The sequence below is a fragment of the Xiphophorus maculatus genome, chromosome 10 (assembly GCF_002775205.1).
Source record: "Xiphophorus maculatus strain JP 163 A chromosome 10, X_maculatus-5.0-male, whole genome shotgun sequence".
NCBI classification, from domain to species: Eukaryota; Metazoa; Chordata; class Actinopteri; order Cyprinodontiformes; family Poeciliidae; genus Xiphophorus; species Xiphophorus maculatus.
In genome coordinates, this window is record NC_036452.1 from 2,120,087 (window position 1) to 2,136,017 (window position 15,931).

The window sequence follows — 15,931 nt, forward strand, 5'->3', positions numbered from 1 at the left end:
AAGCTGGTTCAGATGTTCTGCATCTGCTGGTCCTACCAGTCATTGTTCACCGGCTCCACCCTCTGGATCACTACAGGCGCTCACGTGTGCTGGGTCCTAGCGCCGGGACAACAAGACGTTCAACATCAGAGACAAACACAAGTGGTGGGTCAGAGGGGCCCATGGACCCGGGGGAAAAGATGCTCACCCTACTGGCCCCACAGGGAACTGCATTAATTAGGCAGAGACATATTCTTCAATTAACACATAATATAAAACCCTGTGAATAAATATATATAGCACATAAAGATAAATACATACATATATATATAATAAACATATATAAACATGAATACACTTGTATATTGTATATTTTACATTGTTTTTATACGATTATGTAATATATATAGTGAGAAAAAATTGACGTGTATATAAACACACACTTCTACTTTTTTACTAAATAAATATACAGCAAAAGAAATACAACAATGTATAAAAATTATATATGTATTTACATTATATGTTTATATATATGCTATAGATAGATAGATAGATAGATAGATAGATAGATAGATAGATAGATAGATAGATAGATAGATAGATAGATAGATAGATAGATAGATAGATAGATAGATAGATAGATAGATAGATAGATAGATAGATAGATAGATAGATAGATAGATAGATAGATAGATAGATAGATAGATAGATAGATAGATAGAACAGTGATCCATCTAAAAGTTTCAGGGTAGTATAGTAACTCTGGAGGATTGGACTAGGCCACCCCTGACCCGAACCAGGCCAGCTACCAATTAGATGCAGGTGCTTTTCAGAGTGGAGCATCATGTGAGGCAGAAGTTTCCTGCAGGTTATTCTGCAAACAGGAGAGTCATAAATCATCCTGAAGGCAGAGCTCTGTGTGCTTTAACTGGCACAAAGGTTCACACACACACACACACACACACACACACACACACACACACACACACACACACACACCTGTATGAGGTGCAGAGACTCCAGGTTTATTTTCTACTCCTCTTTTCCCAGACAGCAGCTTCTTGCCCCAGTTTTTACTTTTGTATGCCACCAGCTTCCTCCAGCTCTTTCATATAAAGGGCGCCCTTGTTTTATCCTCAGATTTATCTCTGAGGTTCTGTCAGTCTGTGTCCCAGTTGCACTAGAAACTACGAAGACAGAAAAGATTTCCACTATAGACTTTTGTTATGCATCATGAAACTGCTCAGGGTTTTCTTTTAATTACAGAAAAACATAAATACAAAAATATACAATCATGGATAAAATTGCTGTTACGAGGGATGTAAACAATTAATTGTGAATTAAATTGCCATCCATCGAATTAACTAACAGAGTTCATTTAGACCTTTTTTCACTGTTGTATTTTGGCCTCCGTCCTGAAGAGGGCGCCATTGGTCAACTTTAAGTGAAATCATATGATACAGAATTAAAGATGGCGGCCATGCAGAACAGGAAAGAGAAACAGTTCAAATTGAGTCCAGTGTTGAGATGCAAGATGCATTTTATTTACAGCGTGTTCTTCTTCTTTTGTTCAACAACATATTGCGTCATTGTATGAAGAGAAAAAAGGAGAACATTTCCACCTAAAAATGTCAAAAAATTTTAAGCGTTGAAAATTTTCTCCTTTTGCAACTCTGAAATTTCCACATTTTTCTTTCTACCAAAAAATCTAATTTCTGATATTGATCTAAAAATTCAATTTTTTTTCTAGCAAATTTTCATGTTTTTAACTCAGAAATTGCAAAATTCTTAAAGAAAATTTGTGAGACTAATGTACATTTTTTGAGTTATTTCCTGCAAAATTTTTGACTTTTGAAAAGCAGGCATTTCAAAATTTTTCTAGGAAACTTCTTAATTTGTTTCTACCTTTCACAGCCCTGTTACTCACAAAGTTTCCCAGTCGAAAACCAACAACAGTAATAAGAGAGAAAATTGGAGGTAGATTTTTCAGTCATACTTTCACCATGTTGCTCATTTGTTTATAAGTGTTGCAGTTTCAAACGAACAATTTAGCAAATTAAATATGTCCCTAACAGCTACATTTTATTTAACAAACTAAATACAGTATTTAGTTTGAAAACTAAATATTTAGTTAGCAATCTAAATGTTTAGTTTGTAAACTAAATAATTAGCTTGATAGCTTATTTAAACTATAAATTTGAATGACATAGCAACTGGAACTGAAAATTATTGCTGTTGATTTTTGACTGTGATGGCATCCCATAATCTTCTGTTTTATCACGTCCAAACTTGAATTTGAAAGTCTAAACAACAGGGAAGTAGAATAAGTTTTCAGCTTCTTCAGTACTACGTTTCCCATAATTCCACTTCTCGGCGCTGGCTGATGACGCAGAAGGCTGCTGCTGTAACCTTGCTCTCTTCTGTTGTTTTCAGATGTGAGTTTGACGTTAAAACTTTCTTAAACTGTTCGGGGTTTTCGGCGTTTCTCCGCAGCCATGAGCAGATATATTCTACCGGTTTCCGTGTTCGGTACGGTGGCCGGAAGTGCCGTTTTAATCAAGTGAGTAACTGAGAATAATGCGACTGGAACAGTCAGGATTTTACACACAACCTGCTGTCACATTTTATTATTTTAGCTCCTATAGTTGCCATTCTCTTTGTGTTGTAGCAGAATTAGAGGTTCTGTAGCCACAGAAAACATAATAATTCAGATTATTAGAGTAAATGAATGGATTGTGTGATTTTAGGACCAGTGACACTTTGTTGTGTCCAGACACGAACTGACATGTATTCCAAACTTTATTGATCCCAAATGAATATTAGATATTGTAACTAAAATAATCTAAGCACCTTTTAAAAGTTGCTGTGGATGGTGATGTTGTGGGCAGACAGATTCTCCAGTAGCAGTCAGTCTTGCAGTGAATCTCAAGAGGCTCCTGACCGAAGACTAATGCTAGCCGCTCACAATTCCACCACAAGAAGTCCTGGATTAAGCCATAAGGTGTTAGCTGCCTTGTGCTATAAAAATGAAACTTAATTGATTAACTATTGCTGCTAATCCGTGTCCTTTGCTTTTGCTGCTCCATTTGGATGCAGTAGGGCATAAGGTCTTTGCCTGTTGTGATGGATGGAAGAGTTGATTTGAACTTCCTTCTTTTTAAGATTTGGTGTCGCAGTTCAGGTATAATTCGAGCGTTTGAGATGCTAATGTAAGTTTCATAAAATGTTTGACTTTTCAAACTCAGAAATTTCCCTGTGTTTTCCAGAAGATTTCTGATGAATCTAAAAATTTCTCAGTTCTTTGGCAGAAATTTACTCTTCCTGTTGCACAATTCACTATGGCATATTTATTACTGTTATTACTATTATCTTATCACTGTATATTTTCATATAATAGAAAGGTACCCCACACTTTTCAGTTTTTTTATTCACAAAAGATTGAGAAAATTTGTTTTTGAGTGGAAAAGGTGAATTTTAATTGGTTTTCCAGGAACCGTGTGACTGGGGGCCGCTGTCCCAGCAAGGCTGGGATTAAAGGGAAGACCGTCGTGATAACTGGCGCGAACACGGGCATCGGGAAGGAGACGGCTAGAGAACTGGCCAACAGAGGTCTGGAGACGCAGCAGTTCTTGACTTATTCTGGGTGTTTCCTGCTAGTAGCTGTGTTTAAAAAGAATGTATATATTTTTTGATAAAAAGTTTTGACAGGTGATCAGGTGTTTTAATTATTATTATTATTATTATTATTATTATTTGGCCGTATCAAATTGGTGTATTTCTCAGAACAGTGACATGATCAACAACCGGATTCTGCCACTGTCACAAACCATGAAGAAGACTATAACAGGAAGTAGTTGGAGGACGATGTTTATTTATATTTAATGATCAAACTTATTCACATGTGATCTTAATTACGTTTCTTATTTACCTAAAATACCGCAATTGCAATTTCTTTTTAATTAGCGGAATATTTGTTTTTTACGAACACCGCATTGAATCTGCTGAGGGATTTCTTATGGGCTGCTAGCATAACCGTTAGCATAACCGTTAGTATAACCGTTAGCATAGCCGTTAGATGCTCCCCTTGTCTTTTTTTTGCTCTGTTGGTCGTTGTCTCATTGGCTGGTGGCGATTCTACTAAAGCACGATGAATATTGTTTCATTCACAAGCACGTAGCGAATTTATAATAACATAATAGTGTTAAAGTGGGAGCTTCAGAAAGCGCGATCCGCTATAATGGAAAAGAAGAAGAAGAAAGTACAGCCACTTCATCTTGCGGTCAAACCGGAAGTCCCCAACATTAATGGAATATCATTGACATTTGTAATGGAAACACGGCTTATGACACACTGTTTCTTACCTGTTCAGGGGGCCGGATCATTATGGGATGCCGCGACATGGAGAAATGCGAAGCGGCAGCGAAAGAGATCCGAGGGAAGACGCTGAACCCGCATGTTTATGCGTGCCAGCTGGACCTTGCCTCCATGAAGTCCATCCGAGAGTTCGCAGAAAGAATCAATCAAGGTGCAAAAAACCCCAAACCAAACCGAAGAAACATGAGACAGAGTTTCTAACGAACCTGCTTTTTTATTGCAGAGGAGAAGAGCGTGGACATTTTGATAAACAACGCCGGAGTCATGCGGTGTCCGGCGGGGAAGACGGAGGACGGCTTCGACATGCAGCTGGGAGTGAACCATTTAGGTAGAGGCCGATACGTGTTTTCATCCAACTTCACTAAAAGTGCAAAACAAACGCAGAGAAAGCATTATAAAAGAGAAATGGTTTTCCAGACATTTTCACTCTTACAAATCTGAAAAGTGTGGCGTGTTTCTCAGCCACTTACCGAGAAGAACCAGAGGAGATTTTTTTTCCTTAGGGGGAATTTCCTCATATTTTCCAGCATTTTATTTTCCAAATATTTCTTTTTATCAAACACAACAGAACAGTCCAACTATTTTTAAATATGATGTTTGCTAACTCCACTAGCCAAAAAGCAGAGCTGGGTAGTAACTAGTTACTGTTACTCAGTTACATTTACTTGAGTAACTTTTATGAAAAAAAAATACTTTTAGGAGTATTTTTGCTACGCTGATGTTTTTCATTTTTACTTGAGCAATTTTATAATTTTTTTAATTTATTTTTATTATGAAGTATTTCGTCTCTTACTTGAGTAAAATTTTCTAATTTTCTCCTCTCTGAATGAACAACAAACTATTTTAACCCAAAATCTACCAGACACAGACCTGCAGTTTCTGTTAAAGTTTCATAAGTTTCTTTTATTGAAAGAAACTGATTTGGAAAAATGTTCTTTTGTTTTTTTTGTTACTTATATGAATTATTGTAATTTTGGACTTTAAAAATGTAATGTTTATTTCTCTCTAATCTGTGACTGCATCTTATTTTTATGACTTTTTAAAATATGCTGTACAAATCAACGTGACTGAACTTGATTTATTGAAAAGCTTTAAATATGGAAAATAAATCAACATAACAGCAAGTAAAATGAATTATAAACAAAATTGTCCTTCAAACAAGGGCTAGTTGAGACCAAAGCACCAGACTGAAGAGTTTTATCATCCAGCTTCTGGTAAAAAGAGAAAAACAATAAACCATGCAAGTGGAAATGATTGAATTTGTTTTAATCTATTATGCGTTTAATTGATTTATTGCCTATTTGCTAGCAGTAAAAAAGCTTTCTCTAAAACTGTAAACCTATTCCAAGCCTCTGACTTCCTCCAGGCCACTTCTTGTTGACGAACCTCCTGCTGGAGAAGCTGAAAGACTCCGCCCCCAGTCGTGTGATCAACCTGGCCTCGCTCGCCCACATTGTCGGAAAGATCGACTTCGACGACCTGAACTGGGAGAGGAAGAAATTCGACACGAAGCAGGCGTACTGCCAGAGCAAACTCGCCAATGTTCTGTTCACCAGGGAGCTCGCCAAGCGGCTAGAAGGCGAGTCCGCCGGCGCTGCGTTCGGTGTGGGAGGTGGTCCGGCCTGCGATGAGCGCGGTGTTCTAACCTGAGGTGTGTGTGTGTGTGTGTGTGTGTGTGTGTGTGTGTGTGTGTGTGTGTGTGTGTGTGTGTGTGTGTGAAAGGCACCGGAGTGACGGTGAACGCCGTGCACCCTGGGGTCGTAGCCACGGACCTCGGCAGACACACCGGCCTGCACCAGTCGCAGTTCTCCACCACCGTTCTCAGTGAGTCTCTGCTGAACTGTTCGTTAGGTTTTTAATAGAGAAACATCTGAAAAGTGTGGCCTGCACCTGTTTTCAGACAATCTGACAACCCTAAGTAAAAATCACTGTAACCAAAAGTATTTAAAAATCACTCGAAAACCTGAAACGTGTGGAGTACACCTCTCTATAGATCCTGTGAGCAACTGGAGCAACTGAAAATCTCAACAGAAAATTTAACGCCTTTATGCAAGTTCTCAATTGAATTTAGGTCTTGCGTATTTTAAGAAGTCGCTAGATTTGTTGCTATTTGGTTATTTGAAAATGTTGCTAGTCGCTGTTTAAGAAAAGTCGCAAAATGTTTCACTAGTGGCTTATTTTAAAAAAGTCTATTTGTTGCCAATAGTTTATTTGAGAAAAGTGGGTTTTTTGGGGGGTTTTTTAATCGCCCCGCAAGGGGTCTTTTTTTTGTGGGCTCTAGTGTCCCTTTTTTTCAAAGTAGGCTGACAGGAAGAGGGGGGAAGACATGCGGTAAACGTCGTCGGGTCCGGGAGTCGAACCCACGACAGCCGCGTCGAGGCTAAGTTTTGTCTGAATGTGGGTCGCGCTAACCCCTCCGCCATCACGGCACGCCCAAGTGGTTTTTTAAAATAAAAACTGTCACTACATTTGCCGCTTGTTGCTTTTTGAAGAAAGCGACTAGTTTTGTCTCTGGTCACTTAAAAAAAAAGTCACTATAGTTGTCGTTTGTTGAATTTTTAAAACTGTTTCTGAATTTGTTGCTTGTCTCTGGTGGATCTGAGAAGTTGCTAAATATAGCCACAAAGAGCTAAATTAGCAACTGTGAACCTGGTAACACCCTCCGCTCCTTCCTACTATTAGCCACGCCCACATAATCTCTTAGCCACGCCCACATAATCTCTTAGCCCACATTGGTGGAATGTTTCAGAAATTCTTTGTGGGCGGAGCTTAACTTTTATATCGGGTTTAGATTCACTTTAAATTGAAAACATTTTAGTTCTCCACTACTTTATGTTTAGCTATGATCAGAAATCCTAACAAAATCTGCTGATATTTCTGATTATAGGTGAAAATAATCAGAGACTATTTGCTGTTAGCCTCCTCTTCCTCGTCCTCTTCCTCAGGCCCGTTCTTCTCCATGCTGGTGAAGAGTCCGGAGCTCGGCGCCCACCCCAGCGTGTTTCTGGCCGTGGCGGAGGAAATGGCGGGCGTGACGGGTCGCTACTACGACGTGATGACGGAGAAGGAACCGGCGCCGCAGGCGCTGGACGACGTGGCGGCGCGGCGGCTGTGGGAGGTTAGCAGCAGGCTGGTGGGCCTGCAGGACGACACGTCGCCTCAAGCCACAACCGGACTCACAGAACCAGAACCAGCTGGAAGTTAGCTTCACTTAGAACAAGGGGGTACAAACTGTGGCCATTTTGTGGCCATTCGATTAATTTTCAGTTGAACCCAACTGCAGTTCAAGAACTAAACTTTTTCTTTTAATCTTTTAAAATATTAAGTGAGACGAAAATTAACCAAAAATTTTACTCAAGTAAGAGTAAAACTACTTCAAAAGTTAGGGGTAAAGCGGGATTTAAAGTTACCCTTTAAATAAAAAGGTAGAAAGTTTAATTAAAGATGGTGAATGTTTAAAATAATCACTTTGCTCAGAGACTCTGTACTACTGTGTTAGAGTTTCTGTTAAATAAAGTTGGCCTACAGCGCCCCCTGTCTCCCAAACATTTACAAGCTGCTGCTTAAAAATAAATGACATGAAGCCTCAGCTGTAGAAAACTGGCAATTAATTTAATTTTGTTTGGAAAATTTTATATTCACAAATATAATTGATCATCTTCACTTTTTGTACTATGTTTATTTGAATGTTGTAGGTCACTTAATATTTTTAATTTATTCTAATGTTTGTAATGTTGGCTTTTTGGGGGGTTTGTACCTTTATTGTAGAAGTCTGTACTCCTGGCACATTTTATTTCATATTCTGTTTCTCATTTTTTCTAAGCAAAGGTGTTTTTTTCAATAAAAAACAAAAGCGAGTGAAATATATTTTAGTATATTTTTTAAATTACTTTTATTTGGGTTTGTCATCTCATGATGTTTGGATCCTGGTTGTTCATCATGGAGGCAAAAAAGAATTAAAATGTAGAAAGAAAATAAATTTGACTTCTGATGAGTATTTCTTCTCTGGGTGTATGGAGCTAAATTGGGGCCACAAAGTTGGTTCAAAAGAAAAATGTGATTATAAAATATTATTTTGAAACTTGGGAAAAAAAAACTTGAATCTGAGAAGTAGTTTGAACTTTTTACATGTTTTCTTCTGTTTCAAGTATTTTTGTTCAGTTTTGAACTTTTTTCAGTTTCAAAATATTTTTCGTTTAATTCTTTTTAACAAACTCTATGGCCCCTATTTAGTTCCATACATCCAGAATAGTTGTACTTTTCTTACGTTTCAAATCTTTCTTAAATTGTATTATAAACATTCTTTTCAGTTTCAAAATCTTTCAGTTTCAAATATTTTTTGTTCCATTTTTAAGATATTTTTCTTTTGAACAAACTTTATGGCACCAGTTTAGCGCCATATGGATGCGTTTAAAAGCAGCAAATCCAGTTAGGGAACCACTCGGCTTGCTGATGCTCTCGGACACATCAGAGAGCAAATTACCCTCGGTTTCCATTTCACGGAGCTTTTTATTGTTGCGGAAACTCCCGACGGGTCGTGCGGCTCTAACGGAGACTGATGAGCATCAACCGGAAACAGGAAACCCGGGTCGGTTGGTTCGGTGTCGGTTTACAGGAGGAGAAACTCTCCGGTGCCGACAGAGAAGCTGATCGTTACTGGAGATGAAAGAAACAGTCACTGGTTTCCAGTCAAATCGTCTCATATCCTCAGAAAAATATATTTGAATTCCGATTTTTTTAAAAATCAATATACGACGCGGTTTCAGGGCCTTTGTAGACAGAAAAAAATGAGATTTCCGCCAAAAATTTATTTTTTTAGATTAATCTCAGAGTTTTATGAAGAAGAATCTTAGATATTTCTGAGATGGAAAAGTCGAAATTTTGCTCGAAGAAACATATTTCTGAGTCTCAAACATAATTTTTTTTTTAACTTTTCCAGCTCAGAAAATAAAATATTTTCTAGAAAATTTCTGAGATTAATTTTGAAATTTGTTGGGTTTTTTTCTAGCATATTTTTGACGCTTATAGGTCAGAAATTAAATTTTGTTCTAGAACATTTCTGAGACTAATCTAAAAATGTCTGAGTTTTTGTTAGCAAATTTTCGATTCTTCAAACTCAGAAGTTTTCAAGTTTTTTCTAGCAAATTTCTGATTCGATTTTTTGGCAGAAATTTTTCTATCTGCGCCATAAAATATTACTAGAAGAATAATATTACGATTTATTCTCGTATTATTTTCTATCATTTTATTTCTCTGTTTTCCATGTGTGTGTTTTTTAAAAGGATAGATTTAATACTCCGTCGTAGTAATGAGACCTTTAGGAACAGAAATAAACAATTACAGGAAAATACTTCATTACCCAGAATGCATCAGTGGAATTACAGCGACTGAGTTCAAAGTCCGAGGTCCATGTTGTGCTCCTGCAGAGCTTGAAGAACCGATCTGAAGAAGTTCTCTGTGACAAATTTGGGGTTTAGTTTGTTTTTCTTCAGTCACGCTGAACAGAACCAGAATCAGAACCGAAACCAGCTCATTTCTTGCAACAACCGAACTGACAGAAACCACTTTAACTGGACCGAAGAGAACAGAGTGAGTTAAAGGCTGTTAAATTCACTTAAGTTTAAGTTTACATTTTATAGAGATGTCTGTAATAAACTAGAGGAATGTTTGACTTTGAGCCCAAAATTTAGTAAAATAAACAACAATATTAAGTGTTTCTTTGCTTCCCAGTTTGATCCTTTTAAGCTTAAACTGGGATGTACTGGAAACCCGAACACAGCAGCAGGGACTTGCAACGCTTTGGAAAAGTTTTCACAGCCCTTTTTTACATTTTGCTGCAGAAAATTCTCTGTTGTGCATAGGTAGAAAATGGATTCATTATTTTTCTCTATCTAGTTTTTAGGTTTTTAATAAAGAAAACAACAGCAAGTATGAAATACTGGAAGTTTGCTCAACAAATCGGAAATCCTCCAGACCACTAGGGGGAGTCTGCAGTAAGAAAAAACTCAAATATGCTGGAGTTCTATAATTTTGTGAAAACATTAAGTATAACTCACCTTTTCTTTCTTCTTCCAACTTTCTTCTCATCCTGTCTTTCCTGTTTCTAGTTCCATAGGATTTGGTGATGGTCTCCCTCTAGTGGTCTGGAGGACTTTGCAGAGCTTCATACGTGCTGATGTTCTAATTATTTGTGTAACTTTTTTAAATTTGTTTTTGTGTATTTTGGAGTTTGAATCATGCATGTTTGCCTCGCCTTTCACAGTTTGCTGTGTGTTTCCATCTGCCAGCCTCCGTACATTATAAACTGGATTTAGCCTCTAATACAATCACTTTGATTCCTTCTGGGGTTTTTCATCAGTATGGCAGAACACAGAAGAACAGAAGAGCTTCCTGAAGATGTTGGTTCAGATGACTGCTTGGCTTCATACACACACATCTACAGCCCAGATTTACTACAGTAAGCTTAGTATATAATCAAATACTTATTTATTTACTTGTGATTTCTTGGATATATGCTGTATTTTCGTTACACTGCTTAAAAGAGATGTAATGTTCTTGTTTTGTTTAAGAGATCAAGTTGCTTTCATCACAGGAGGCGGATCTGGAATAGGACTTCGTATCGCTGAGATCTTCATGAGGTGAAGGATTTCCTGTTCTGTTTTAATCTGCTGTTAATAAAGGCTGAGGCAAAAAAAAACATTATTATTATTATTATTTTAGCACATTGGCAACAGTGGAAATAATGTTTGTGTTCCACTATAGTTAACTTTAATCTGCAACATTTATATTAACTATAGTTAACTATATTAACTATAGTTAATACTGGCCAGTAGTGATGATGGGAATCAACATTGTTGAAATTAGCACTTTAGCATTAGCTTCCACTGAATAAAATGTTGGTGTAGCGCTTTAGCTTTAATGAAGCTAATGATTGGTTCTTTAGGGTTAGCACTCACTACTGATGTTTGGGTATAAACACCATGGTTGAATTTAACGATTTAGCATTAGATTCTGCTAAATACAATGGTGGTGTAGCATGTTAGCACTGTCTTCAAATAAATATCATGCTGTTATAGACTTTCACATTAGTGGAACTATTGTTTATTAGTATTTTAGAGTTAGTGCAGCTAACATTTTAGCTAACAGTGCCTGCTAGTGGTGGTGGGTTGGTAGTTTTTGTTAAATATCATGTTGGTGTAGCAGTTTAGCTTAGCTTCTGCTAAATACCATGGTATTGTAGTGCTTTAGCATTAGTTAATGCTAAATAACATGTTGGTGTCACATTTTAGCATTAGCTTCTGCTAAATAGCTTGTTGATATCAGAGTTCAATAATTATTTATTATCTTTCTTTTCCAGACATGGTTGTGACACGGTGATCGCTAGCAGGAACCTGGACAAGCTGAAAGAGGTTTCCTCATTATCTGCCCAGCTCTGGTTGAATATTATCTATGTGCCCCGGCTCTGTGTCGACTTCATGAAAATGTTTTCTAGGCGGCGGTGAAGCTGTCGGCTGCTTCAGGACGACGCTGCCTCCCTCTGCGGATCGATGTGAGGCAGCCTGACGGCATCGCAGCCGCTGTGGACGAGACGCTGAAGGAGTTTGGCCGTTTAGACATCTTGATCAACAGTACGTGATTTATCCCGCATCGCGGTTCTGTTCACCTGAATTCCACCCAAAATGATACAATTTTAATGAAATGCAGCAGAGTTCACTGGGAAAGTAGAGCAAAGGTCGCAGATAGTGACTTTATTCAACCGAATGCTCATTTTCTCTCAGTAGTCCTTTAAATTATAGCAATAAAATAAGCAGCATTCTCATTTCAAAAAACCTTTTTTGCTAAATTATTAAATAAATACACATGAACTCAACAAAAACATGTTTATTGTTTTTAATCTGTTATTCAGCCATCAGATTGGTGCAAAGTTCAATTTTGCAATGTTTCAGGAACTCCTGATCATTCATGGAGAATATAGAGGACCAAAACTGACATAATTAAAAATAAAAGCAGAAGTATATGTATTTTTTCTTCTCCACACACATTCCTTTTCACCAATAAATGTTTGTTTTTTCTATCCCTTTATATGTGCGTCTTTGTCAAGAAATGTATATAAGGAAAAACAAAATGTATATTTACTTCCGCTTTTATTTTTCATTATGTCAGTTGTGGTCCTCTGTACATAAATCCCTCTTTAGAAACAGTGAAGAAAACTGATTTAACACAGATGCTGCTGGAAACTTCCTCTGTCCTGCCTCTGCACTCTCCTTCAACGCTTTCAAAACCGTCCTGGAGATCGACACCATGGGAACGTTCAACACCAGCAAGGTGGTTTATGAGAAATGGTTCAAGGTACGGGGCTCCATCTGCGTTGTTTTCATAAAAACAAAAACATTTTCATTCCTCAAAATGTGCTTTAATCTGAAACATTTCACTTTAAATCAATGAAAACATATCTGCCATTATTAGAAAGGAAGTGGACATTTTGACAATTTGACTTGGATCCAGTTTTAAAGACACTGATTCTGACCAAACGCATGAAAACTTCTGAATTCAAAGACAGTTGCAAAAAATGTCTGAAAATAATGTTTTTGCCAATATGTCTGGCACTTAGCAAATATAAATAGTTTTATTAATTCCAATGAAGCTTGGTCAAGAAAAGTTTGGTCTGATTTTACTCCAGACAGCAGCTGCGTTTCCATTGATCATATAACTGTAGGATTTGAAATTTTGAAAGAAATTTGTTTAATGGAAAAACGCTAATTAAAAAAACAACTTGTTTTTGTATAAAAAGTTTTTACATATTTCATATTGAATTTATTTTGCAAAACTGCAGTGGAAATACTTTTTTTCTGCATCATACGAGTCACATAACCAGCAAACAGGACATTACTACTGGCAGAAACGACAAAGATGACAAGAGGAAGTGTTGTAACTGAATTACTTGCATCTTTTAAAGATGCAAGTAATGAAAAAAAAGTCATGTAAATTTGACTTTTTTTAGGTGCTACAAGAGGGCAGTAAGTTTGCTAAATGTTTTTCAGTGAATTATCCTCTTCATGCTAACGCTAATGAGTGCGGCTGCTTTCCCAGGATCATGGCGGCAACGTGGTGAACGTCTCGGCCACGCTGGCGTACCGAGGGCAGGCCCTGCAGGTTCACGCTGGCTCTGCCAAGGCAGCAAACGGTGGGAACATTCCTGGTTTTATTTCCTGTTTTAATGTGAGAATGATGAATAAATAAATGACAGGAAGCTGCTGCTGTGTTCTAGATGCCATGACGAAGCACCTGGCGGTGGAGTGGGGGCCCAGCGGAGTACGGGTCAATGCCGTGGCCCCAGGTCCGATCTCTGGTACCGAGGGTTACCGCAAACTCGGTAAACATTGAACCCATTAGATTAGTGGTGCGACTTAATTAAAGTTTTTTAATTAATAGCAAATTTAATCATAAACCTATGTATGGACAAAATGAGCAACATTTTCAATTTAAAAACCCATTTTAGCTGCTAAACTAGTAAGTAGTTAAACATATGAGCTCAACAACAGATATTTATTGTTTTAATCTGTTATTCAGCTGAAATTTCCAATTTGTGAAACTCAGAAATTCAAAAGTCAAAAATTTACTTTTGGAGAAAAAACAATTCTAGAAAGTTTCTAAAATTACTGTCAACATTTCAGATTTTTTTTTCATATTAATTTTCTAATTTTGTAGCACAGAAACGTTTGAGTCTTTTTGTGCAAATCTTTGACTTTTGGAGCTCAGAAATCTTCTTGTTTTTTCAGAAAATGTCTGAGATTCATCTAAAAATGTAAACGTATTGTCAAGCAAATGTTTGTCTTAGTTTTTCTAAAAGGAAAATTCTAGATTAATCTAAAAATGTCAAAACTTCTTTTCTAAAGATTTTCAAACTTTTAAAACTTAGAAATTTTAATGTTTTTTTTCTGGAAAATTTTTTGAAATCTCAAAATTTCTGAGTTCTTTCTGGAAAATTTTTTCTTTTGGACCTCAGAAATTCCCTTTTTTTTTTTTTTTAATGTAAAAGGTTTTTTAGCAGAAATTTTCTGCTCTGTGGTAGAAAACATGCCTGACTTGCTCTCCGTTGTTTCCCAAACACCCAGGCGGTCCTGCTGCCGAGGCCGCGGGTTCGTTCCAGGCCGTTCCTCTGCAGCGAGCCGGCAACAAGACGGAGATGGCCCACTGCGCTCTCTTCCTGGCCAGCCGAGCGTCTTCCTACGTGACGGGCGCCATCTTGGTGGCGGACGGCGGGGCGTGGCTGACCTCGCCCAACGACGTCTCGGCGCTGCTGGGTATAGCTGCCTCTAAACGCGCTAAGCTGTGAGTCCTCCTCCTGACCAGGTGGGTAGGAGGAGGTGCAGCTTCTGGAGAAACTTTCCTACGGAGAAAGGCTCTGATTCTGTCCAAACAGAAATATGATATCTGATAATTATATTTATTTTGCTCCTACAGGTTACTGGTCGCCGGAAAAGAGGAAGGACAAGTGATCAGGAGAAATCAGGACCTTTCTAAAGAAATTAAGCAACTTATGGACAATGTTTGATGTTTATTATGCATTCTGCTGCTTTAGGTGTTGGAAGGTTTCTAGTAGAGAAGAACACAAATAAATTATGTTCATATTGTTTATAAGGAATTACAGCTGTGCATTAGGATTAAAAAATTAGTAAATTTCAGCCAAAAAATGTGAGATATCTCTTAGAAAAAAAAAATTCTGAGTTTCAGAGTTGAAAATTTGCTTTAAAAAAATCTCAAACATTTTGATATTAATTTCTGAAATTTTCTTGATAAACCTCTGACATTTCTGAGTTCCAAAAGTGAAAAATCTGCTAGAAATATTTTTTTGAGATTTTATAGAAAAAACTTGGAAATTCTAAAGCCTAATTTTTGAATTTTAAATTTTAAAATGTCAAAAATTAGCAAAAGAAAAAAAAATCTGAAGTTTTTAGATTAATCACAGACATTTTCTAGAAAATATTCTGAAACACCAGAGCTTGAAAAATTGTAAATTATCAAGAAAAAACTGAAATTCGGAGATTAATTTAAAAAATGTTCTAAAAATATGTTGGAAATTCAAATGTCAAAAATTTGTGAGTCCTGGAAATTTTTTGAGTTACAAACGTTGAAAATTTTTAAACTCAGAAATTTCATAGTTTTTTGCTTTTTGTTTTTAGAAAATTTCTGAGATTACTCTAAACATTTATGAGATTAAAAGTCAAAAGTATGCTGGAAAAAAAACATAGAAACCTGGAAATTAAAAAAAAAATCCTGGGATTGATCTAAAATTGCAAAAGTTTTTTTTCTGAGCAAAGTTTTTACATTTCAAAAAAATCTTAGAAATCTTGAAATGTTTCAGTGTTTTGGCAGAAATTTGCTCCTCTTTTTTCTGTCTACGGAAATATGCTGTTGTAGGTAAAGCAACAATCCAGCTGTCAGTACTGTAAAACATTTCCTTTGATTTATTCAGTAATAAAAATCTTTCTATTCAGTTGTTGCTGTATGACAACTTGCTTTCTCTCCAGTCTCTTCAGATTGTTGGGTAGAAATGGAAACTTACTGCAAATCATTT

The 15,931-nt window shown here is 36.9% G+C and overlaps 2 protein-coding genes across 4 annotated transcripts; both read left to right on the forward strand.

The window, feature by feature from the left end:
• Window positions 1-2,359: 2,359 nt before the first annotated feature.
• On the forward strand, window positions 2,360-8,332 carry rdh13 (retinol dehydrogenase 13). 2 transcript variants are annotated; one of them, XM_023340420.1, is made up of 7 exons: window positions 2,360-2,414; window positions 3,470-3,588; window positions 4,349-4,504; window positions 4,577-4,681; window positions 5,720-5,932; window positions 6,076-6,177; window positions 7,299-8,332. In XM_023340420.1, coding segments are annotated over exons 1-7 (957 nt in total). In that variant the 5' UTR covers window positions 2,360-2,412; the 3' UTR covers window positions 7,559-8,332. The 2 variants fall into 2 exon arrangements, with proteins under 2 accessions (XP_023196188.1, XP_005803347.1); XM_005803290.2 differs by having other exon boundaries at window positions 2,365-2,539.
• Window positions 8,333-9,731: 1,399 nt separating this feature from the next.
• decr2 (2,4-dienoyl-CoA reductase 2) lies at window positions 9,732-15,850 on the forward strand. 2 transcript variants are annotated; one of them, XM_023340434.1, is made up of 10 exons: window positions 9,732-9,942; window positions 10,712-10,810; window positions 10,923-10,991; window positions 11,711-11,762; window positions 11,846-11,981; window positions 12,578-12,702; window positions 13,444-13,537; window positions 13,622-13,726; window positions 14,469-14,706; window positions 14,818-15,850. In XM_023340434.1, the coding sequence occupies exons 2-9, from the start codon at window positions 10,713-10,715 to the stop codon at window positions 14,687-14,689; spliced, it is 900 nt and encodes a 299-aa protein (XP_023196202.1). In that variant the 5' UTR covers window positions 9,732-9,942; window position 10,712; the 3' UTR covers window positions 14,690-14,706; window positions 14,818-15,850. The 2 variants fall into 2 exon arrangements, with proteins under 2 accessions (XP_023196202.1, XP_005803301.2); XM_005803244.3 differs by having other exon boundaries at window positions 14,469-14,657.
• The last annotated feature ends 81 nt before the right edge of the window (window positions 15,851-15,931 follow it).